Here is a 25,569-nt window from a genome sequence, read left to right on the forward strand (position 1 = left end):
GGCCTCAGGAGCCACCTCTAGGCTCGGAAAGGCAGTGAGGGAGGCCACCTCCCCTCCACCTGCAGGGGGGCCGGGGGAGGGGAAGGGGCAACTCCTCAGATCTTCCGCCAGGGCCGTCCAGGGTCAGGGCCGCCTAGGGTCAGGGCCGCCTAGGGTTGGGGCTGTGCATGTGCTGCCAGCTTCTCCAGTGGGTACTTGGCCTCAAATACACCTATAGGCCATAATACTCCAGGTACCTGGTTAATATCTGGGCATCTCATAGGCTTAACAGATGACTGCGGATTGGCCTTTGGCTCTAATTAGAATGCCAATAACATTTATACAGAAAAATGTGTTTTAAGGCCCAGACTTCCAACCTACAGCTTCTTGCTTCGAGCCTGACCCGTATGCAGATTGCAGATAGCTTGTCCTGCCTTGGAACTTTCTATTGTGATCTGAGTCCCATAGCAGCTAAATGGCAGCGTCTTGGGGGCAGGGACCATGGCTCTACTTTTCTCCATCGTCCACAGTAACCAGCCAACACTGGGCACCTGAGCCGGGATCAGTGGAATCCCAGTGTTCGTGTGGAAGGGTCTTTTGGAGGGAAGGTGACCGCGTGCTGTGTGCGGGCGGCTTCGCAGATGAGCTTGCCTGGGGCCACCTGAGCCATGACCGCGGGAGGGAGCCACCCACTGGCTGGCACAAGCAGCCTCCACCATTATTACTCTTTTTGCTCTGATGCTCTGAACTTTTGAGTTTCATTCATCAGAGATTAAAGGTTCATTCCTAACGGTGTTTGAACAAGATGCAGCCTGGTTAAGGAAATTTGAGGTGAACTTACATCACATTTAGTAGTCAGGCAATTGTGGGGAAATTAACCTTTATAAAAAGAGCAAAATACTCAGCTACTAAAAATACCCAAAACAAAGAGCTGAAGCAAAATCTCTGCTAGGCTGAAGCCACGCTCCATTCTTTCCGCAGCCCTTGGCCCACTACTCAGCAGACTGGGACTTCGATAAACGTACATTTCTCTAAAGTAACATTTAACTCTTATCTGAACTCCAAATACCCCTGCAAAAGCTACCACCTCTTTGAATTCCTCACATTCGAGAAGGGTTTCGCAGCTTTAACACAGCACCTTCACCTTTGTCATATTTCAAGTGTGGGGTGGGCGGGGTCAGTATCCTCATCCCCATTTTATAGATGGGAGAACTAAGAGACTGGAGAATGGAGCTAGTAGCTCAGGGACCAGAGGACCAGACCACCAAAGATCCCTCCTTTTTTGGTCCAGGACTCTTCCTGCCGGCTCTGCAGGCGGCTGATGAACTGGGCTGAACACCGAGCAGGAAGGCTGGCATGTTGCAGCCAGATGGCATGCAAGACCAGAAGGGTCAGAGCTGGTACAACTGGCAAACCAGGCCCGGGGCTGGCAAGGAAAGCAGCTCCCAAGAGCCCTGCATGCGGCCCCAGGGGCAGCCCACACACCAACCCCAGTATCACCTGGGAGCTGGTCAGAAGTGCAGCAGCTCGAGGTGGTGGGTGAGAGTGGCTGGGGGATGGAGGATGGGGGAGGAGGAAGAGGGCGGGGGTGTCTGTGGGATGGGGGTTGTGCAGGAGGTGGAGGAGGAGGGGCTGGGGGTGGGATGCCACAGAGGGCCCGACCTGTCACCAGATTCCGAATGAGCAGGGCCTCGTCCTCCTTGTGGTACTCCAGCATGCCCTGGAAGTCCTTCTCTTTCCGCTGCACGGTGACCTGCCTGTTGAGCTCGTGGCGCCTCCTCTCGCTCTGGCCCAATGCCTGGGCAGCTGAGCAGGAGAGAGGGACGGAGGATGAACTGAGACCTCCAGGCTCAGGCCTGGGGGCGGGGTCATTTCAGGTGGGTGGGGTTTGGGCCTGGGTCTGGGGCCCCAGGGTTCTGGGTTCTCTGGGCTGTCACACTCCTTACATGGTCTGTCCCTGCAGCCTGGGCCACAGTCCAAGTGTGACCAGAGGAGCTTAGCATCAGGCACTGGGGGCCACTCAGGACAGGGGCTACTCAGGACAGGGGCTGTGGAAACACCCAAAATGGTAACTGGCAGGTTTTGGACCAGAGAAAACTCGGGAAGGATGTGAGGTGCAGGATGTACAACTATCCGGCTGGGGAGCTGTTTCTTTTTCCCCACCCAGCTGTAAGAAAGGGAAGGAAGGAGGGAGAGGGAGGGAGGGGGAAGGAAGGAGGGAGGGAAGGGGAGGAAGGAAGGAGGAGGGAAGGAAGGAGGGAGGGGGAGGGAAGGAGGAGGGATTGAGAGAGGGAGGAAGGGGATAGGACAGAAGGAGGGAGGGGGAAAGAGGGAGGGGAGGAGGAGAAGAAAAAGCCTGAGTGACTGGGAGTTTGAGAACTCTAGGAACAGAAGAGAGAAAGCCAAAGATGGAGAAGGGCATGTGGGGTATGGGGGCAATGGCCCAAGGCTGAACAGGACACAGCCCTGCCCTCCTACAGCCTTGTCTAGAGCAGCAGGTGGACATAAGCAGGTGATTAAACAATACCTGTGATGGGAACTGTGACGTAGCTGTGTGGTGTCAGGACAGCAAAAGAGGGGACTGGAACCCTGAGGACGTACCTCCTGAGCTGAGGTGGAAGGATGGGGGGGTATCCCAGGTGGTGAGGGGACAAAGAGAGGGTTCCCAGCAAGGCAGGATGTGCAAAGAAGGGTGGGGAGTGACGTGATTAGATCTGCAGCGGGGAGTCAAGGAAAGAGAACATTCTGGGGGTTTCTGGGAGATTGATTTAAATCTCTGCCTGACCTCTCTGGGCCAGATTCCAGTTGGGAAGTTTAACCACAGAACTGACCTCTCTCCCTGACTACTGGTAGCGTGGAGAAGGGCCCCCGTGGTTTGGGGCTTTATATTACGGAGCATTCTTCCGAACCAGAAGGTATTGCCTCCCAGCTTTAAGCCCTCTGAACGCAGGACCACAGGGCCACTGTCTCAGCTGCCCCTCGCCGCGCAGCTTGAGTCAGCACCCAAACGCCTGCTAGGTTTGTGGATCGTTAGCACAGGTTCCGGCAAACTGAGACTGGGTGAGCACCTGGGGTCTGCGTGATTCTGTCACGTGACTGCCCTGGGCTGGGGCGGCAGCAGGTGGGGGAAGTGGAAGTGTCTGGGCCGGGCAGGCAGTCCCCTCCCTGAGGGTGGCCGAGCACACTTGTGGCTCACGACACCCGCACCCACACCCTACCTTCCAGGTCCTGGACTTTCTTCATGTAAATCTTCAGTTGCTTTTTGAGCTTCCTCTCGTTCTTCTCCAGCTTTTCCACCAGTTCTTTAAGGTCCTAAAAGCAGGAGGAAGCAGTGTGAGAACAGATCTAATCCCGCCCTGGAGGGCAGGGGTGGGATCCGGGGCCCAGCCTGGCTCACAGGCAGCCGTCAAGGAGGCCAGGCTCCGGGTCCAGCAGGAGGTCGCCCCAAGCAGCCTGCTGCTCCCCGGGTCTGGACCCACGAAGTGGGAGATGGGTCACAGTGTTCTCTCAGCCTGGACGGCAGACTCCTCTGGGCTCGGGCTGCCTGGTGCCCTGCCCAACCCACAGTTCTCTAGGCCAAGCCTCCTCAGGTTGCCATGTCAACCCCCAGGAGACCCTCAGCCTCAGGGTCCCCAGGTGGCTGGGCGGTGACCCGGGAAGGAATGGACAGGTGAAGGCATGAGAGCGCAGCGGGGAGGTGTCAGCTGGACGAGCCTGCAGGCCAGCGAGGTTACCTGGGGCCCAGAAGCAAAACGGGCTCTTGGCCTGGGCCCCTCAGTGGCTGCCTAACTCCTAGCAGCCACCGCCACAGGGAGAAAATCAGCCCCTGGGACCTGGAACAGCATTACTGTCACCCTGACCCAGCTGGGCAGTGGAGGCAGGGAGCTCCATGACCGTCAAGAGACACTGTGACAAGGAGTGACACAGGAGACAGAAGCAAACACGCCCCTGTGGAACCTCGGAAAACAGCTGGGCTCCCTTTCTCCTTCCTCCTCTGCACGGGTGACGTCCCTTTCGTGCCTCCTGCCTCAGGTCAAGCCTCCCCTACAATTCTTTTTCTGTAATACTTGTTAATCCCATGTAGAATCATGCTTTTGGAAACACCATCTTCTTTCTCTTCTTTTTTTTAACATGTCTTGCTTCCCCTACTAGCCTGTTAGCTCTCTGAGGACAGAGACTCTTTCATTTCTCTGGCATCTGCCCGGCTCCTGTGGTTACTTCCAGGATGGCTACCAACCATTCCTCCCCTCCAGCAAGAGGAAGAGTCCATCCCCATCACTCAATCTGCCCAGATTTGTCTCAATCAACAGAACGTGGCAGCAGCGACCCTGGGCCAGTTCTGGGACTAGACTTTAAGAGGCCTCCCAGCTCATCCTGTTGGAAGCCAGCTGCCACGTAAAGCAGCCCATGGTGGTCCAATGAAAGACGGCCACGTTTGTGCAGAGAGCAGATCACGTGGAGGGGAACTGAGGCCCCAGACACAGGACTGGGGCTGTCTCACGTCCTCCAGCCCCCTCCAACCACAGTAGAGCAGAGACAAGTCACCCCCACTGAGCCCTGCCAGAATTCCTGACCCGCAAAATGTGGTTGCTATTCCAGGCTGCTCAGTTTTGGGGAGGTTAGTTATACATTAACAGATACATAAAATAGCTCCACAAACACTTGCTGACTGTAGATTTCTAGACTCTCTATTCCTACCACAGGGCCAAGCACATGAACCTTGTCCATTTGGCGAAAGGGCACTCCCGGTCCCCTTTTCTTCCAGAACGTGACCTCCCAGAGCTGGGCTCCACGGGGCACGGCGACTCACCAGGTTCTCATTGGTCAGCCGGGACATCTCCTGCTGGACGCCGAACTCCACCTGGGCCTCCGGGGAGAGCAGCAGCGTCTGGCAGAAGGTCTGCTGCTGCTTGTCTATCTCCTCCTTCAGGGCCTCCACCTGGGCCTTGAGACCCTCCACCTCCTCCTCGTGCTCACGGCTCTGAGCCTGCAGCTGGGCCTCCAGCAACCTGCACCCGGGAAGGAGGGCAGGTAACCGGGTGGCCTGTGTCTGTGCCCCCAAGTAGGGGCCACACGTGGACACGCAACAGGGGAGCAGCCGAGCAGGGACACAGCAGCAGCAGCAATTGCATGAAACCAACAGGGGACGGACACGGCGGGGAGCAGGTCCACGGGGCCGGGCAGGCAAGCAGGCCAGCCTTCCTCTGGGAGGACAGGGAATCAAGGCCAAACGCAGCACCCCTGGCCTTAGGCCTTTTTCTCAACCACCCTCATCCCTTTGTTCTTTGTTCCTGAGCACAGTCTCTTGGTCTGGGATTGAGAGATTGTCTCCATGTCAAAATATCATCAGCAGAAATAAATTTCTTATAGCATCTTTTCAATAAAAGTATCCATATCTTCCCAAAGTTCACAAGAATCTCCTTGCTAAGACAAAACTCTGGTAGACTGAACTAGCTATATTACTTGCATATTTTCCCTTTAGTAGATTCTCTGCAAGTTTTAGAAAGATCCTTTCTTTTTACCTTTTCTTTTTGAATTTTTGAATTTTATTTATTTTTTATACAGCAGGTTCTTATTAGTTATCTATTATATACACATCAGTGTATACAAGTCAATCCCAATCTCCCAATTCATCACACCACCACCCGCCCCCCACTGCTTTCCCCCCTTGGTGTCCACACGTTTGCTCTCTACAGAAAGATCCATTCTTTTTATTTACCTTACCCCCACTTCATCTCTGGCCTTTTATATACATTTTTTCCTCAGTCAAAATAGAAACTAAGACTAATTGCAAATGATCTGGGGGGGAGGTTTAAGATCAACTGCTGTCATGACAAGAAGCAGAGAGACCTAGAGAAGATCTGGAGAAGGTTGGGGAGAAGCTTCGGGGAGACTCTCTGGGCAATTCTGGGAGACACCTTCTATTATGAGGGAACGGGTAAGGAATTAAGGAAGGTTCCGAAGCAGCCTCCTCTTCAGGAAGTTAATTACTGATAGGACTATGATGCTGTCTTCTTGGGCGTAACTATTTGAACGAACTTTCATCAAAAGTCTCCTGACTTGGTCACCCCACCCTCTCCCTGGGATGCAGATAAAGACTGTGACCAGAGCTCAGCAGAGTCAGGACCGTGGAAGTGCCTAGGAGACAAGCTCCATGTTTCTGCAGTTCTGCTAGTTCTGCTGTCATTCTGGGAGGAGATAATTCCCACAAGACAGGAGGGAGCAAATCTACAAGGGAGCAAGAGAGAGGGGAAAGTCTACAGCGGGAAGTCCCAGACGGAAGCGACCCCGTGTTCGGTCAGCTCCACGGCGGCACCAGGTGCGGTGCTTGGCCCCAGGGACTTCTCAGCAAAGTGACACAAATGAATGAAGAAATGACGGAGGGATGACTGATTCACCCATTCATCACAGGCAGCATCACCAAAGGAAAACAACAATGCGAGGACTGTGGAAAGTAATTTGGTAATTGAATCAGCATTTTTAGGGGACACACAATATTTAGATAACATCCAATCTTGGCTACAATAAACTAAAAGTAATCACCAGTAAGTTATAAATGTAATGAGAGAAATAGACCGGAACGCCTGGGCTCTAGGAACTCTGCCCAAAGGATTCGTTCCCGGGTTGCGCTGTGACTTTGCTGCTCACATCTTTCTTAACCTCCATGTAGACTGTAGTTGGGTGACTTAGTCCAGGGTTCTGTGCAAAGTCGGAGAACCCCTGCCTGAGCACCCGGCTGGCCACTTCACCTTGCAGGTGAGAAAACTAAACGTGAGAGAGGTTTGAGGCCACTGCCAGTGGCAGATCTGGTTCTGGATCTCCTGAGGCATAGGGCTATGCCTTCTTTGTTTTATTAATGTATTCATTTCTTTATGTATTAAAGCGCATCCTATTCCCCCTCCCACCCCAAAATAAAACAAACTTCTAGATGGGACAGGAATTTGATCTTACTCCAAAGTAGCCACTATGATACAAGTAGCAGCTAATATTTATTCCATGCTTTCTACGTGGCAGGCATGTGCAAAGTGCTTCACCTTCATCTATTCCTTGCAATGACCCGAGGAGGCAGGTCTGATTCTGATCCACATTCTACCAGAGAGGAAATGAAGCCAGATGTCATGTTGCTCACAGGTGGGGCCACGTTTGAACCCACAGCCAGGAGACATGCTGCATCGAGAACCAGCTGACCTCAACTTTCTTTTGCCAAGAAGAGAGGCTCTTGATACTGTAATGGGACCTCCATGACGTCATCAGCAGGCAGAACTCGGGAGACGATGCGAGAGGCACTGGGCTCCCGTTGCAGCCCGCCAGCATCAGGCCGAGGGTGCCGGGCACAGCACTCACGCCACCTCGCCCAGCCTGTTTCCTCTACTGGGAAACAAGCCTATTGTTGGGAATCTCAAGCGCACGAAGCTATGCCACAGCCCTGAAAAGCCACGCGCTGGCAGGAAGCGTGCGATGTGATCGTCAGGTTGTGTTAATTCTGCACACGTCTAACTTCCTTTGCTAAGCTGATCACCCAGGGCTGATGGCCAAAAGGGCTACGGATTCAGGCTCCAGTAGCACATGGAACCAGGTTCACATTCTGGATCTTCTGCTCAAGCAGCAAGTTCCTCACACCCTGCAAGCCCCAGTGTCCTTGCCCCATGAGCGTGCGGTGAGGGTCAGACACGGCGACCCTGACGTGCACTTGGCGCTGGGCTGGTCAGCTCTTATGAGCTCCAGGCAGTCACTGCAATGGTGACTGGCACACGTGCTGGAGGGCAGGCTGCCAGGACCCCTGTGCCTGGAGCACGGCCAGCAGCTCAAATGCAGCCGATGCTCTCGGCTGATCCTGCAGTCAGGATGCTCGGTATGTAGCATGGAAGCAGCACAGACTCAGAAACCCACAGAATTAAGTTCCCCTCGTTCTAGAGAGCCGTGCGCCTGCTGCCACGTTAACTCCCTCTAGTCCATTCCTTCACCTGCAGAGTGAGCGAGCTGCAGCCGGTGGCCTCTAAGGTCCCCGTGAGCCATCCAGTGCTACCACCTTGACCCAGACAAGCAGCCTTCACACAAAGTGACAGACGACCAGGCAAGGGGCTACCCACCAACACCCCTCCCCGTCTCACCCCCGTGAACTGTGCCCTCGCATCCACTCCAGCTGAAAAACAATGAAGCATGGACACAAGCGGACAGAACAGAGCAGACACGGGAAGAAAGGCACACATTTGACCTGGCAACTTGTTTTAGGCCTTGGTAGGCCAAGCCGAGCTCTCCATCTTCATTCAAGTATCCCCAGTCCTCAGCCTTGCTAGAAATAAAGGACAGAAAAACAGGGCGTCCAGTGTAGAGGGACAGAGAGGGCAGCAGAGAGACTACAGCCAAGGTGTGGAAAGGCAGGAGGGTAGGCTCCAGAACGCCCAGCTCCCCTCCTTTCCCTCCCATCACCAGCACCTCCTCCTGTGGGGTCACTGATCACCCCAGGCCGGAAAGCACGCTCCTGAAGACAGAGCAGAGGCTGGCACTTGCTCTGCTTATCTGCAGCATGGGCAGGGCAGGGGCATTTACCTGTTCCTGGAGCCAGACCTGAGCCCTGGCCACACCCCTGCCCCCACGCAGCTCTGTGACCTGGGTGCACGCCCAGAGGCGAGGCCAGCCCGAGAGCAGCAGGAACCTCTGTCTCCCAGCCCACCTGCCCGTCTCTCCCGGGAAGACCCTGATGCACTTGGTTCCAGACAGCCCTGAGAAGACGGCCCCTCCAAACACCCAGCCTGTCTGCTGCAGCCCATCTCTGGGGCACGGACCAGCCTTCTCTTTACCCTAGGTTCTGCCATTTATAAAATGGTAATAACGTTGCTGGTTTCTCTTAGTTCCCCAGGTGTGAAAATGAGAGAGCGTTTCGAAGCAGAAGTGCTCTACATATTCCTGTGGCTGTTCTCAGAGCCCTCAACACTGGCTTCTTGCTCCAAATTTGAAAACACAAGACACAGTTGCAAAGACCGAAAAAGAACTCTATAAACTATGAAAGTTAGCAAGTGAAAATGTTCTGAACTTGGAGACTAGTACTCTTAGAGGGGCTGTGATTGGGTGGGGAGGTGTGTCTATACTCCCCTCCAGAAATCGAAGCAAAATTCAGTGTATATGTTTTTCTAGGGAGACGATAAATTCTCCAGTCACCCCAACTCCAAAATCATCCCTGCATAATACAATTTACATTTCAACCAGAACACTCTCCATAACAGGAAAAGCAACTCTGTCTTCAAAGCACCTTTGCAGGGAGCAGCCCTTGTTGGAAAGGATGTCCTCGCTGTCTGGGCTCCAGGAATCACGTCCTAATCCTCCTGCCCTGCCAGCCTGCCCACTGCTGTCCTCCCTTGCTGCTGGGATTCAAGGACTTGGAAGAGGGACAAACCCACCAGTGTCATTTCCAGGTGTGGGGCAACTGGGGCACTGGTTCCTCTGGCTTCCCTTCACCGAGGCAGAGGCTCATTTCTATACTTAACTCGGTTTCACAGGCTATTAATTCCCTATTGTACCCTGGGTTTGCTGGGAACTGAATTATTTTAAGATATAAGAAAAGCTATTTTTATTTTATCACCATCATCATTATTGCTGCAAAGGAAGACAAATCCAGGGAATTAAGCATCCCCTGGGAATACCTATACTTAGGTCTGGGTGCCTGACAACCATCTGGATGAACAAAAAGGGGGCTGATAACAGCGATGGTCCATGAAGATCAGAAAGATAAGCACACTCGCTTGTCAGGACCAAGTTCCCAGTTTCCTTCTTCCCTTTAAAAAATGTTAAAATATCACCTGTGTTCCTTTTTCTTACTCATCTCATTTCTTATCTTCACCCAAGATGATTTAAAATGACTAAATCTTGACTCAGTTTTGGCATTCAGAGATTCACCTTCATTTCCTTCTCTCCCTCCTCTTGAAATAAACTGAATTTCCTCCTGGGGGCCTGCTAAAATACCCTCACCTTCCGATCACCTACACAGTGGGCTGGGGGCAGCCCAGCCTGGGAGTCTGGCCTTCGGATTCTACCTTGACTCAGTTACAGGCCCGTCGTGTGCCTGAGTAGCTCAGTTTTCTCATCCACAGAAAGAGGGGCCAGATGAGAAGATCTGGGAATCAAAGCCCTGGGAAGTCCTCACGTCGTTCGGTGACACTCCTGCAAACAGGTTCATGCTGCACTCCCAGTGCCCACTACTGACAACTTTCTGGATGCACTTGCTGTTTTTAGCAATTTTAAATAAATGCTTAATGATTGATCAACATTCAGGAAGAGAGACAGGTAGCCAGGGAAAAGGCCAGCTCCGGTTTTACAAGTGCCCACAGAGGCACAGGTAATAATAGTGGCTATAACAACACTGATGTTTACTGCATGCTTATCATAGGCAGGCACTGCTCTGAGGGCTTTGCACGGACTAACTCGCCTAACCTCAGTCACCCTATGTGGTAGGCTGCTAAGACCGTCCCCAGTTCACAGGTGAGGAAACCGAGCACTGAGCAGTTTGAAGTTTCCCTAAATAGCTGTTAAGCGAATGGAACCCCCGTGCACACTCTCAAGTGCTCGGCTGCACTACCTCGGGGGCCCTGCTCTGTCCTGTGTCCCGGGGCCCTGCTGCCTCCCTCAGTCACTCTCTTTTGCCTTAACCCTGCGTAGCTCCTCCTTGAGGAGGGACCAGAAGTGGGAAAGTCCTGGAATTTAGTCCAGGCTAACGTCCAGGGAAATCTCCTTTTAGCCAATATGGTAGTGGTCACATTCTCCCACCCAATCTCTGCAGTGCCCGGCTTGGGTTCCATGTCTTAAATGACAGGGCATGGGGCCCACTGTCACGTGCGTCCACCAGCTGGGCTGAGTAAAGTTGGCAGATGGGGCAAACAGCTGGAGCAGCCCCTCTGCTACTACTCAGATGGGCTCACTTGGCACCTGCTTCCGTTTCAACGAGAAAAGCCGCTCCCAGCCAGTCCTTCCCTCTCCTCCTGTCAAACCTCCCAGGGATGCTCCCTTCCCCAGTGCTTTTCAGAGGACCCGGGTTCTGGATGCCCCAGGGGTGCTCACTGGAGTCTCGCTGATGCTAACAGCAGGCTTCCTCGGAGCATGGGACTCACCGAGTCTGCTCCTCCTCATTTTTCTCCTATAAAAACCAACACCCTGAGGCTGAGCGCAAGGTCAGTGCCTGAGGAGTGGCCCTCGCGTACCAGGCTGGGCAGGGCTCCTTCCCCGTCGCCTCCTCCAGGCACAGTGACCGCAAGGCGGGGCTTACCTGTTCGTCTGGCAGACCCCATGATAGGCCTCGATGGCGTCTTCCTGATCCACGTGCTTTTCACTGTTAGGCCAACTTGTTCTGGCATTGATGTTTGGCTCCTAGAACGTCCCAGATTAAAAAATAAATAACTCTGGTTATACAAACAATTGTCATGAAATGACTTTATACACAGAGGGAGAAAAACGAGCCTTTGGGAAAAGACAAAGGCACCAGAAGACTTCACATAACAGCGGTTAATCCCCGGCAGGAACGTGACTTTTAAAAATCACATTGGGAGAATCAGGGAGAATCACAGTCACAGTCAGAGGCCCGGCTGTGAAAGGCAGAGAGGGTGGAGGGGAGGCTGGGGGAGGCGGGGAGGGAGAGGCAAGGATGGTGTCCCTGGAGGAGAAAGCTCCCCGAAGGCGGAGGAGATGACTGAAATCTGTCTTACTTTGGAATCCTGCACACTCAGTGCTGCCCACCTGCCCCAGCTCCCCTGCCCCCTGGGCCCAGGCCCAGAGTGGCCCAGGTGGCCTCCGGCCCCTCCCGCCTGCTCCTCAATCTGTGCAGGAGGCGGAAACATTAGGAACAAACGCTAAGTTGGACTTGTCACCCCGGGAGAGCTGAGAGAGAGGGAAGACTTTCTTTACCCGGGAAACAAAGTAAATAGCAAGGGGCAAGACCTGAGGTGAAAAACCAGGCCAAGGGGGCTGCTCAGGCCGTGGCCCAGGTTTACTCTAATTCTGAGCCTCATTCCTTTGGAACGTGTTCCTATTGAGTAACTTCAGAAGATCCTAGAAACTTCCAGCAAAGTCTCCTGTGAAAAGTTATGCTGGGAGGACAGCAGGTACCTTGCTCTACTTTTAGAGGAGACTCTAAAAGACGCTGCTATTTTAGGCTGAAGGCCCTCCTGCGTAAAGAAACCTAAGAAACACACCTCTCCCCCCACCGTGGCCCCAATGCCCCGCCCGCGGCCCCCTCTCCTCACCGAGCCCTTGCCAGCCCGGCGGCGCTGGTCGGCACTCACGATCTGGCTCCTCAGGATGAGCACCTCCTCCTTGCGCACCTCCAGCTCCTCGTGGGCCACCTTGAGCTGGTTCAGCAGGAGGCAGTAGCTGTCAGGGGTGTCGTGGGCGGCGCTGTGCTCTGAGGCCTGGTCGGCCACGGCTTTCCTCAGCTCGTTCAGCTCATTCTTCAGCTTCTTGTTCTCCGACTCCAGCTCCTGCCTCTGGAAGGCAGCCCGGCGACATACTCACTCCCTGGAGCCCGGGCACCGTCCCCGGGGGGGCCTCCTCCTCCACCTTCCTTAACCACCTGCCCTGTCCACCTGGGGAGCTAAGAGCAACCTTCCCGTGTTAACGACGGGACACACAGTATACATTCTGACTGTGTCAGCAAGTGGTCAAAGCTGGGGCCTGGACTTGAACCCAGACCCCCAAGTTATGGGTGCCAAGGATCTGACATGAGGCCTGTATGGTCGCAGTCCTCTAAGCGATTCAGTGGGGTTCGTATTTCTAGGTGTATTTGGCTATGAAACCCTTCTTTGTGGAAGTGCTAGGTTAACAATTTTAAACATTGTTAACACAGGACTTCCTGGAACCCTAATATGTTAATGTATTTTTTGACTTTCCAAGAGAGAGTATAAAACGCCTGATACCCTAAACTTATCTGTCTAGAGAGGCCTCCCTGCCCCTCTCCTCTAAGGAGCGTCACATGGACTCGTGTTCTGGAGAACAGACCAAGAGCATCGTTTTGGTCATACGGAAAGCTGCCAATTGCCAGTGCTAGCAGAGAAAACACTGCCTGTATACAGAGCCAAAAATACCATTGAAACTCAGTTTTGGAATGTATTTAACATTTTCTAGGTAAAATATTTAACTTTGTGTTTGAGATGAAGTCAGATAATTTAAAGTCTAGTAATTACACATAAATTGCTGACAGGGCCCTGAAATATATGGGATTCAAAATTTCCCACAGAAAACCAAGAACATGGAAAACTGGGCACTGGTTACACATTCATCACAGCCACAGGATCACAAAGCTAGGAGATCACTGGGTATAACCCCTTTACTGAACGAACGAGGAAGCTGAGGATGGAGCAGAGAAGGCTCACAGTGAGTTCAGAGGCTGGTCCAGGGTCCTTCCCACTACTGCACCACACACATGGTCATTTCTGGGAGATTTGGGACCAGACATGGAGACAAGTGATCCTGCAGAAATGAGAAGGGCCCTGGGGTGTGGTGATTACTGGTGAGTCTAGTTATTAAGTTCAGGAGTTGAGACTGCACTCAGAGCCTGGGTGATCTTCCTTCTGCTGCAGTGTGCCCTCCCAGGACAAGCCAGCACTGCCTGGGGAAGGAGCACTGGGTTGGGAGGCAGGAGCCCTGGGTCCTCACTCTGGTCCTCACTCTGGTACAACTTTGTGCCCCTGGAACCTCTGCTTTCTCAGGTGTGGTTCAAGGAACTGAGACCAGATGGTGGCTGAAGTTTCCTCTGGCTCCGACCAGAGTTGAGTGGGCATCAGAATCCCCAGAGGGTGTGTTAAAACCCAGACTGCCGGACCCGCCCCAGAGCTGCTGATTCAGCAGGTCTGGGCTGAAGCCCAAGAATCTGCATTTCTAGCATGATCCCGGTGATGCCGCTGGTCCCAGGACCCCTCTTAAGAGAACCACTGGGATAGACCATTTTGTCATCTTTAAAATGAGGGGTGAGATTGATGCCCCAATAGCCTGTAACAAGATCCCGTGTTCCTTTTCTTCCTCTGGGGCTAAGCCTCCCTCAGGAAAGGCAGCTGAAGGATGGCGTACAGAAAGCCCTGTAACAGGCATTTATCACAGCAAGAGACTCCCCTGCCCCTGGGAAGGTGTTAAATCTTTTAAATATCACATGAGAAAGTAAGTCTAATCAATAATTCAAAAGAGAAAAACCTACCTAGCACCCTCTTCTTATACCATTAGTGTGGCCCTAGTTGTTCAAAAAGCTGTGGGAATGACTCAGGGCTGTTCTCCTGAGCAATACGGCTGTTACCAGAGTTATCTGCAGTCCTGTAAGTGGGACCAGGCTGAGTGGCCCTGGCACACTGGAGAAATTCCCAACTCCCAAGTCTCTGGGGAAGAGGACAGGGGAGTGGGAATGCTCCATCTAACGCCCCTTTTCTGTACATCCCCACGCCCGCCCGCCCGCCCGCCGCATCGCTGCGGTAAATGCAGGCCCGCTTGTCCTCAGACCCGAGGCCTTCCCCCCTCCACCCGGCCACCTCCTGCTGGACACGCTGGGAGAGCCCTCGGCCTTACATATCTCCATGCTGGTCTGGATTGTTTTTCAAAGTGAGTCCATTCCACCGGCACATTTTACTCTAACTGAAACTGTATCAGGTAGGTAAGATACACGTGCCATAATAATAAATATATATTTGCTCTCTGGCTCTGGTTCCTGGAAGAGCTTCTTAAACTCTTGTAACCTCCTAGTGTTAGAGGTGAGAGGAACATCTTCTATTATATTTGGTCTTAGTCCCTGGTTCCTGGCACAGAGCTCCTAAACCCTTGGAATTTCCTGAGTGGTGAGGTGAGGGAAGTGTCTTCTGTTATTCATCATAAGCCCCTTTCAACCACGCTGGAGTTTATGCTGAGGTAACTCTTGGAGGATGGGGGCTTCCAGAGGACCCAAGCCTGGGGTTAGAGCCCTGCAGCCTTCAGCCCACCCATCGACCTTAGGAAAAGGGAGGAGGAGGGCAGAAGATGGAGTTAAACGCCAACGGCCAATGATTTAACCCATCATGCCTGTGTAACCGGAACCTCCACAAAACCTCTCAGTGACAGGGTTTGGGAGCTTCCGGTTGATGAACACTGTGGAGGTGCCTGGAGAGGGCTGGACACTCCGAGTCCCCTCCCACATGCGTCACACCCCTTCCATCTGGCCTTTCCTGAGTTGTACCCTTCACAGTAAACCAGTAATAGTAAGTAAAATGTTTTCCTGAGTTCTGTGAACCGTTCTAACAAATTATCAAATGTGAGGAAGGGGGCACGGGAACCCATGATCGTAGCAGAGTCCTGGGGACCCACCGATGTGATTGGCATCTGAAGAGGTGGCAGTCTTGTGGGGCTGAGCCCCTAACCAGCAGGGTCTGTGTTAACCCTCGGAAGTTTGTGCCACCATTGAATTTAATTGTAGGACTCCTAGTTGGTGTCCACAGAGAACTGGAGAATTGCTTGATGTGGAAAACTCATACATTCTGTGTCAGGGGTGTTCGGAGTAAATACAAATTTTCCTTCATTTCAAAGATGAAGAAACTCAAGTGCGGGAAGGGGAAACTGTGGGCTTACGGCTCCACTTATTCGTAGACGGAAGCTCAGGACTGGACTTGCTGTCGCCCAGCACCATCATCCATCCTCCGTAGGGTGAGTTAAGGAAGCTTGTCTTCCAAGAATCTTACCTTCAGACTATTGTAGGCTAGATCTGCATCCTGGTCCAAATCTAAGTCACTACTTGGCTGTTCCGCCTGCATGGAAGAAGAGGCAGAGAGGTGAGCACGGGTTGCAAGGCAGCTGCTCCACAGGACGATTTCCCACCATGGTCAGGACGCGCTTGTTTTGCCCTTGCTTGTGCCCGGCACTCCCGCCCTCTGTATGTCTGCCTCCTTCCTGCCAAGATGCAGCTCACTACCTCAGGCCACCACGGAGCTCCCTCCTGCCTGCCCACATCCCCTGCATAACTTTATTCACACGATCTTCACAAGTACCTACAGGTTGAACACAAATAACACTGTGTTATGGGTTGAACCACGTCCCCAAAAAGATACACCGAAGTCCTAACCCCTGGTACCTGTGAATGTCACCCAGTTTGGAAATAGGGCCTTTGCAGATATAATCAAGTCAAGATGAGGGCATTAGGATGGTCCCTAGTCTGCTGTGACTGGTGTCCTTATAAGAATGGGAGAAGACACGCACACAGGGAAGACCCCCCCCCGCCCACCCCGTGAACTGAAGACAGAGGCAGAGCTGGTAGTCACACAGCTGCAAGTCGAGGAATGCCAAGGGCCGCCAGCAGTCCAGACACTCAACGAGAGGCATGGAGCAGATCCTCCCCAAAAGCCTTTAGGAGAGCACAGCCCTGTTGACACCTTAATTGTTGGCTCCTGGTCTCCAGAACCATGAGAGAATACAGTTATGTTGTTTTCAGCCATCTAGTTCGTGGTACTTTGTTTCAGTAGTCCTAGGAAACCAGCACCGTTAGACTTGTGTGCTTATTAGGAAGGTTAACATATAATAATGATGTACTTGTTATGAGGTTTAAGAGCCCCTCTTAGTTATTTTTTGGCAGCGGGGGGTGGGGGGGAACGTGTGTGTGTGCACACTTCACAGCTCCACAGCTGGTGGGTGTGGAGAGCAACAACGGGAACACCAGCCCATTAGGACTCAGCCGAGCCAATGACTCCTATCATTGTTTGGCAGCTATTGGCTTGACTTGTCCAATGAGAAGGGGTAGAAACACCTTCACAAATGGTTAACTGCTCGGGGTGATTTCAAGTGGTGAGTGATAGTCCCTGAATAAGATGGGTTTTTGGGGCTAAAATCTGACAGTGCTTAATTAGGTATCCACAGTGCTAGCAACCTGAAGTCCAGCTGTGGATGGATTCGGTGGGTCCCAGGCTTGGAGACTGGGGCTGGATCCAGGTCGAGGACTGTGACACCGGCTGCACTGTTTCCAGCCTGCAACCTGGGAAAGCGACGCTCCAGGGTACCAGCCTCTGCTTCGCCTCCCACCACCCCCAGTGGTCGGGGATGTGACTGCTCAGGGTCAGCTCATAACCCGCTGGCCTGGGGAGAGGCCTGCACCTGTGTTCTACGTAGCATGGGCTTGCCGCACGACCATGGATTACTGTTGAGTGCATTAGGTTCTTGGAAAATGGAGATCGTCTATCCAAATCTGAGGAGCTGTATTAGGGTGGACCAGCAGTTATGTTTCTAAGTGGACAGCCCACTGGAATCCCCGATAGCCGTGGTGACTTTGCCAGGCCCGGGGAAAGGGAGCCAGATGGCTGGGAAGTCAAACACATGGATGGACTGTCCCAGAGGCCCCACCTCATGACAGGCTAGGTGACTCCCTCGCTGACAGGCTCCCTACAGACCTCCCTGTCATTCCTCATCCAGAGCCTGGCCTCTCTCTATAGCCAAGACCTGGGCCATATCGCTCCAGACCAGAGACCTAGGTGGCTCAGAATTTCTCTTGGGACCCAGGGCAGATCCAAGAACATGATCTCTGAAAGCTCAGTTTCAGGGTTTCTGCAGAGGGATTCCATACTCTCCTCTGGCCCACTTCTGCCTTTCTTACCAAACTCTGGCAGAAACAAGGTCATTCTTCTTAAACAGAGATCCTCAATGCACGTTACAGGGCTGTGAGCCAAGCCTGCGGTTCTAACTTTTGCTTGGTGATTATTTTTTAATGAAAGATATACCCCTTTTTATCCGGTTTCGAGACAAGCAGAAGTCCTAAAGCCAAGATTCCAAAATTATTTGGCATTTCTGCAGTGGGGAGCCTGGAGAGTGAGCCTTCAGGGACAGCTGGGCGGCCAGGAACTTTCACATCAGGCATTGTCTGACGTCTGTGCAGCTTTTCATCTATTTGATTTGTGCTCGCCTGTCAGGGCAGATTCTCTTCTAATTGAATGAGTCATTTATAAACCTAATCCTTTCACCCTCCATTCTGAATCTAATCCACCTGAAAGATTTAAATCCATCAGCAAGATTTACCTCCCCACTTACTGCTCAGGAAAAACCCCAAGAATTTACCAGTAATACCGATCAACATCTGTATCACATTTGATTGGAAAGGGAAGTTGGGTGTTACAAAAGGAGAAAGTGTGTAGGGGTGGGGTGGGGGTAGGGCTGAGGATGCAGGGAGGGGGTCAAACCCCACAAGGGGTAACTCAAGTCTGAGAACAGACCCAAGGCCTTTCACAAACCCACAGTGAGGTCAGCTAATGATGTGAGCCATGTCCGAAACGGCCTCATATCCCATTAGAAGCAGTCCTCATAGCAAGTGGAGGACCACTTGCTCTCTATTCCTACAGCACCAACCTGTTTGTACTCAATCTGGCATTTATTTGAGCGCTACCAATGTTATTTTTTATTCTTCACCCGTGTTATGTCTGGTCCTCCTGACCTAGATTACACATTCCTCGAATTTATAATCTAGTCAATGGGGGGATTTCTCTTCTGTTTGTATCTCCCTCATTTAATAAACACTTTGAACACCTACTATGAGTCCGGCACCAGCACAGTGCTGAGCATAGCATAGGTGCCCAACGGGTCCTTGGGATGGAGTGATACATCTGGGGATACTAAGGTTTCAAAAAATATCTTTTCAAGACCCAAGATACTGATGATAATTTAGATTGAGGAGAGGCTGCAGTCCTGGGTGACTGCAAACTTGGTCTGCCCCTGACCCAATGGGACTAAACTCAAGTCCACACCAGATTCCAGGTACAAACAGGCATTGATTTTCTCTAAGATTTGACTTTCGCCTATATAGTCGACCCTTGGATCACATGGGTTTGAACTGCACAGGTCCACTTATTCGTGCATTTTTTTCAATAGTAAATACTACAGCACTACACAATCTGTGATTGGTTGAATCCTCAGATGCAGAACCAGGGCCAACTATAAGTCACAGGTGAGTTTTCAACTGTGCAGAGGGTTGGGCGCCCCTAGCCCGAGTTGTTCGAAGGTCAACTGTGTTTATACTCTAATTACACCCTGGTTCTCCTTGCAAGTGGGTGACAATGACACAGGCTCCCTGCTGGCTTCACCACTGGAAATTCTTTGCCCTGAAGGTATTGGGGAAGCTGACTCCTGTCCGACTGGCGTGATGTGGGCACTTGCAGAGAAGATTCAATACGCCATCAAGACAAGATGAAGGGGCTTCCCTGGTGGCGCAGTGGCTGAGAATCCGCCTGCCAATGCAGGGGACACGGGTTCGAGCCCTGGTTTGGGAGGATCCCACATGCTGCGGAGCAGCTGGGCCCGTGAGCCACAACTGCTGAGCCTGCGCGTCTGGAGCCTGTGCTCCGCAACAGGAGAGGCCGCGATGGTGAGAGGCCCGCGCACCGCGATGAGGAGTGGCCCCCGCTGGCCGCAACTGGAGAAAGCCCTCACATGGAAATGAAGACCCAACTCAACCATAAATAAATAAATAAATTAATTAAAAAAAAAAAAAAAAAAAAAAAAAAAAAAAAAAAGACAAGATGAAGCTCTTCCCTGAAACCCAGCCCCAGCATGACCTCTCGTGGTCACACCTGACCCCGTGAGCCCTGGCAGGAGTGAGCTGGGTCATTCTGACGCCAGCACCCTCAGAGTGCGGCCCTGCGGGCTCGCAGCTCCTTCACGCACCGGGATTTTCTTGCTGTCCTGCTGTTCTTTCTTCTCCAGTTGCACCTGCAGTTTCTTCCTCTCCTGCTCAAGCTCTCGCACCCTCTTCTGCAGCTTCAGGAAGACTGTCAAGTCCATGGCTGCCTTCTCCAGGCCAATTTCCTTCCGAGGAAGACAGGGGAGCAGGAAGAAGAGGTTTTAATAGCACAGATGCCTTAGGGAACACACGGCACCCTCATTGTCAGCTGTCTCCGTCGGCCATCTGTCCTCCCTCTCCCTCCCAAACATCAATCCACGCCGCTGAGACAAAGCCAATGCCAACCAACTATCATTCTCATATTAAAGTTGGTGCTCCAGGCTCATTTTCTGTCTACATAACATCTGAGTCTCAGCCACTTATATTCCTCCTGTGTGAGCCACCTAAGATGACCAATCATATACTCTAGGAACAAATGGATAAAGACACAGCCTTTTTATTTGGAAGTTAAAAAAGAGCTCATTTCTGGAAAATGGTCTCACACAGAGAAGTTGTCAAACTCAGGATATAATGCTTCCTGATGAAGGATCAACGTGCTTACTAATCACCATTAAATGTGCTGTCGAACACCACTTGACTGCACCTTGAATCAAAATCAACGCTTGTCCTGCCAGGGAACCCATTTATCCAACAGATCCTGCAGCATCAATTTCCCAGTAGATTTCTTCCTTCAGATTCATGCCTGGGTTTGTCCTCCAGGGTCTGTCACGTGTGCGTGTGCATGGACAAACGTGTATCGGCACAAGCATATCCACATGGATCTTAAAAGTACATGTTTGTACATAAGGGACAACGTAATTTGGTTCAGCCAGCACTTAATGAATGCTTCGTACTTAGCCAGCACTGGGCTTGCTGCTCTGGCCAATCCCAAGAACCAGCCTCAGCTTCCCGGAAGAACATAAATCCACTGATGGACGTGCTTATGTCTGCACGTAAACCGTCACATATACAAACACCTGGGTGGTGCATCTGGAGTTCAGGCTGACCGAAGCCTCTGGGACCCAGACTTAGGAGACTGCAAAGCAAAACCAAAGGCCTTAAGCCAGCATTTATTAAATGCTTACTAAGTACATACAGCAGGCAGCAAACCATACCAAACTGTACAGCAGACAGATCTTTACCTGGAGAACCTCCTTTTCTATCCTTCCACCCTTTATTCCATCACTCGCCATCTCTCACCATCCTTCACTTCCCTTTACAGCACTTAACGGTACTCGCAATTGTATTATAAGCTTCTTCCATCAACTGATTAGTGTCTAACTCTCCATCAGACAAGCTCCACGAGGGCAGGGACCTTCTCTGGCTCAATCACTGCTGTTTCTCCAGTACCCACCAGCAGTGCCTGGCACAAGGATGTGATCAAAGCACATTTGTTTTTATAACCGTCCCTCTTCCACATCTATCTTCATGTGCTTCATACGGTTTTACGTGCTTGTGATTTTCTGCTTTTCAAATGCCAGAGGAAAAACTGTGTGTCTATGTACCTTTGATAAAATTACACACAGACTATAAAGACCACCGTGTGACTAGAGGCTATTACCGACAAAGATACATTTTGTTCAGCAAATATCTGTTGTTTCAAATATTTGTTGCTGTCCTCTGAGTTTTAGCCAGCTTCTAAGTCAGGAAGGGAAATTTTCTTGTTGATATTACTATATGTGCTGTGATACTAAATGGGGATGATAAATTATATCTCTTTTAATGACTCAGACGTTCCAGCTATTTCACCTCTCTGCAACAGGTCCTCAGTTTTGCAAGAGGAATCAGGTATCTTCCTTTATGGAGAGCGGGAACAATAATGTATTGCCTTGTACAGTAAATATTAACTCCAGAGAACCGTCTATAAAGTCCGCCGCAGTCCGAGTGACCCTGCTGTCAGGAATGAGCCCGGGGAACTGTGGTCCCAGAAACAGAACAGCGCTGGTGGGGGAAGCTCCACACAGGTCACAGACCCTCCCTCTGGAGCACAGACAACAGCCAAGAGCCTGTCTTACTCACCTCCACCTGTTGGAGGGCATCCTCTGCGTCTCCGACCTCAGATGTCGAGATGGAGGGGTAATTAGAGTCAGATTCTAAGCTACTCTGGTTTGATGGGTTCCGCCTGTGGCCTGGGATTTGCTGTTTAGGGAGAAATATGTGAAAACACATAATGAACTAATGTTAACGAGAACTATTATTTTTCAAATAACAGTAGACTCTAGAATTGGACTTTTGCCTCCTTTGTCAACAAAAATAGGTACCACTGTTTCTTGGAATGACGGCTAAACAGAGCTGTTCCCACGAGAAATTTCACCTACAGTTCTTACATCCGTCCAGCTAAGCAACAAAATGACACTTGGAAGAGAACACAGTTCTACAGCGGGTCTGTGTTCCCTCTAAATGAAATGCAAATCCGTAACATTGGGCCAATTTCTCTGAAAAGTCCTGGGGAAAAGACCCTTAACCCCCGAACAGCCTGAAGTACACAGACAGTCCTGTCACCGTCTCCCTCTTGAGGAGAACACTGCACACTGGCCCCTCAAGGCCCCTGCTTCAACCTGCACTCCATCAATTCTGTTTCTGAAAATAGTAAGCATATTAGAAATAGAGCTTATCATTCATACTGTTCACTTAAAAATTACTCTTTTCCCCCCTTGCATCTGATTGGGCGCTGATAGTAAAAACTGATCTTGGTAGGAAAGTTTTAGATTTCTATATATGTTCCTACTCAGCTTCTCTTCCTGGTTCCTATGCAATTAACTTATTCAGTCTCGTCTGAATACGCCTTTCTGGAGGGAATAGTTACATGGGGTAAAAAAGGATGACAAATCTTGAAACATGAAAACGTTCCCCTGTATCTGCGTGGCATCGAGGATTAGGAGAAACCGTCAGACCCTTGCAGCTTGTGCTCCCAATACCACTCCTGTTTCCACACAGGGATTCTCCCAGAATAGGAAACAAGAAAGAGAACACATTTACGTGGGTGGAATTTTCCTTCAAGTCCTAACCGAGATCTTCATAAGACCCCAAAGGTGGGAAAGGAGCTGCCCTTGGGAAGGACTCACTGCCCAGCTACTTGCTTGTGTGAGAACCACCCGCGGGAGGGGTGACAACTGACACGGGGAGGCGACACTGTTCGTGCCGCACCGGTCACCGAGGATCGCTGTGCCAGACGGCACTGCAGGGGCAGCGGCGCGAGGACAAGGGCTGCAAAGCCGGTGGGCGGGAGAACCGCCCTCCTTGCCTTTATGATGGTCATCTCGTCCCGAAGGTTGTCGTATCTCTGCTCCAGCCGGGAATATTCCTTCACGAGGTTCTGGTACCGGGAGCGTTCCTCCTCCAGCTCCTTCTTCATCAGGAGGTTTTCCTGGACGGAGCTCTGGGCAGATTCATCTGGAAAGCAAGCGCACGGAGCTGCACTTTTGCTTGGCACGGCTTCCACTCGAGCGTGACCACTCGTGCCTTCTGACTAAACTCTTGTTAAAAGGCTGCCCACAACAAGCTCACAACACAGATACTCGGCGAGTTTATTCAGCGACCTCACCCTCTGCAGAGCCCAGGGAGGTTTGCTCCCAAGGCTTGGCTGCAGTCTTCGGAGCGGGGAAGGCCCACTCTGCCCCTAGGGGCTGGAGAGAGAAGCCGGCTGCACACACGACAACTCGCTCGGCTAACAGGCCAGACTCTCTCTTACAACAACTGTCATAGCAACTGCTGGCAGCAATGCCGGAAGAACCCAGGTTCTGTTCCAGCGTTTCTTCCTTATTCCTGGTCTTTCAGGTTCTTGTGCAGAGAGATTAAAGGAGATGCGAGGAGATAAGGCCGCAGGTTAGGTGGGGGGAAGGAGGGAAGGCAAAAAGGTAACATGGGTGGGCTTTTCTCCCACCAAAACTTATGATTCATATCAGTGGAAAGAAACAATTTTTAAAGGGAAACTTAAGACAGTTAAAGGCCATGCTGGGTGAGTCTGTGCACTCAGGTGATTAAAACTCCTGAAACCAAATGTCGGCAGCGGGATCTTAAAGATCACCCTTCTTTTTCATCTCTCTCCTGTTGAAACCCTTTCCCCACTGCAGCATCCTGGCTAACTACACGCTTGGTAGAAATCTTTGGGGAAAATTAGTGTGGAAAAGAACTTCAAATCCAAATGAAAAGTCCTGCACTTTGGCACCTACCTTTAGATTGGCACAGGATTTGGTTGTTAAGCTGGTCCTTCTCATCTTTCAAGAGCGCATTTTCTTGCTCCAGGTCTGCAACTCGCTGAAAGAGACAGTAGGGGGAAAAATATTTGCCTGCGAAGCCGGGCAGAGGAAAGGCTCCTTTTGTGAGGTTTGATCTTCAGCTGGTTATGTTTAAATGCTCTTTTTACTAAAGAAAATTGAATCGGCCAAAGCTGCTTTCATTTGGGGATTAAAATTGTACACTGAAAGAAAAATCCCATTAGAACAGGGCAGATGAGTTTACCACTGTTTATGGTTTTACAACGCCCACAAAAACCTCATGAAAAGTCTACGCCAAGCTCATATGCTGTGTTCAGGATCTTACACTGATAACTGGCCTTCTTGTATTTAGTTCCGTGTCTTGGTACATTTTGAGCTCTCATATTTGAGTCTCAGGAAAGCCTAAAGCTCACAATGAAGAATTATCCCTGGTCTTCACCCGCCCCTGCCCGTGTCTGTCTCACTGGACCCGCACAGCTCAGAGGCTGGGGAAGGGAAGGAGCTTTGCTACTGACTTTCAACTAGAGTATGTGAATCATGTTCAATGAAGCTGCTATTTTACTAAGCACAGTACCCTGTGCTAGGTGTGGCAAAAGACAAAAAAAATGAGGGTAAGACAGGCTCCCAGGTTTTGGTCTGAGTGATAAGCGTAAACAATCTTGCTCCCTTTGGTTGAAGAAATCGGTGCTGGCTATCTTGGGTACATTTTATGACCTACTGGGGAGAGGCTTCTTCCCAACCTGTGTAGAAAGAGCCTCAAAATGCCACCCTCAGTACAATAACAGAACACGTGATAACTAGCCTGTGCACAGTAGCTGAGACTAGATGGCGACCTACCAGAATTGCTACCTAGGAGATTGTGGCATGGAATCCAGGGGGAGAGAGGATCACACAGTTCCCAGAGGACCCACCTGCACTCCCCTGAAATGCTGCTAGACCCCGTGGCAGGAAAAGCAGGAAAGGAGGCCCCAGGGATGCTGGCTAAAGGGCAGAAGCCTTGGAGAGGTTTGAATTCCAACTGGTTATGTTTCAATGCCATCTTCCCTTCCTCCTGGCTTTAAAGATAAGCTTAGGGCACCAAGAGGTGAGTTAAGAGAACTGCGCCCCCCAACCCCCAGCATCACGTAGAAAGGGTCAGGAGAGAACTTCAACAAGGCTGGAGTCCAGGAGTGAGGTCTGCTGTTCTCCCCTTAGGAATTCAGAAGGCAGTGACTCCCACTTAGGTGCCTTGGCCCCTCTGGGGAGCTGCTGATAGTCTGCAGGCGGCGTGCTCTCTAAGAATCCTTACAGAGCAGAGCAGACACACAGTACTGGCAGAGGCTTGCAAAAAGCTCCAAGCCATCTGTTAACCCTCCATTAACACGACCCAACTCCTTCAAACTTCAAGGAGGTTTCAATCTCCTTCAAAATGTGGCTCAAAACTACCTTCCAGGACACTGTCCCATCCTGGCAACGGGACACTGCAGCTCCTTTTCAACCTCAGTTCAGATGGACTCAGCTTCCCTCGTCAGCTCACCTGCGGATGTACTGCTGAGAGTTACAGGAATGAGGCTCTGACTAGTGAGTGCAATGCTGACACTACTCTAGGTCGAGAACCACTGGCCTTACGTCTTTATATTCAGCAGACCCCTTCCCACCAAGTAGATTATTACCCCCTTCACGGTCAGGAACTCTCTCTATGGAGAATCAGGCAAAGGACCATGTTCTGCCTCCCCACAGGATATCAAATGAGATAAGGCTGGTAAACAT

The 25,569-nt window shown here is 51.3% G+C and overlaps 1 protein-coding gene across 4 annotated transcripts in view; it reads right to left on the reverse strand.

Moving 5' to 3' along the window:
• MYO5B (myosin VB) overlaps positions 1 to 25,569 on the reverse strand; it is a 370,856-nt gene that overhangs the window by 13,858 nt on the left and 331,429 nt on the right. For 2 of the 4 annotated variants that reach the window (XM_059894726.1, XM_059894724.1), the window contains exons 23-33: positions 23,776 to 23,860; positions 22,848 to 22,996; positions 21,623 to 21,742; positions 19,609 to 19,749; positions 15,654 to 15,719; positions 12,210 to 12,449; positions 11,237 to 11,337; positions 8,195 to 8,272; positions 4,790 to 4,988; positions 3,198 to 3,291; positions 1,642 to 1,785 (exon numbers count right to left, since the gene is read on the reverse strand). In XM_059894726.1, coding sequence (XP_059750709.1) covers positions 1,642 to 1,785; positions 3,198 to 3,291; positions 4,790 to 4,988; positions 8,195 to 8,272; positions 11,237 to 11,337; positions 12,210 to 12,449; positions 15,654 to 15,719; positions 19,609 to 19,749; positions 21,623 to 21,742; positions 22,848 to 22,996; positions 23,776 to 23,860 — 1,417 coding nt within the window. The remainder of the gene's footprint in view (positions 1 to 1,641; positions 1,786 to 3,197; positions 3,292 to 4,789; positions 4,989 to 8,194; positions 8,273 to 11,236; positions 11,338 to 12,209; positions 12,450 to 15,653; positions 15,720 to 19,608; positions 19,750 to 21,622; positions 21,743 to 22,847; positions 22,997 to 23,775; positions 23,861 to 25,569) is intronic. The other 2 variants (XM_059894725.1, XM_059894727.1) reach the window with 2 other exon arrangements.

The sequence above is a fragment of the Balaenoptera ricei genome, chromosome 14, assembly GCF_028023285.1.
Source record: "Balaenoptera ricei isolate mBalRic1 chromosome 14, mBalRic1.hap2, whole genome shotgun sequence".
Classification (NCBI taxonomy): Eukaryota; Metazoa; Chordata; class Mammalia; order Artiodactyla; family Balaenopteridae; genus Balaenoptera; species Balaenoptera ricei.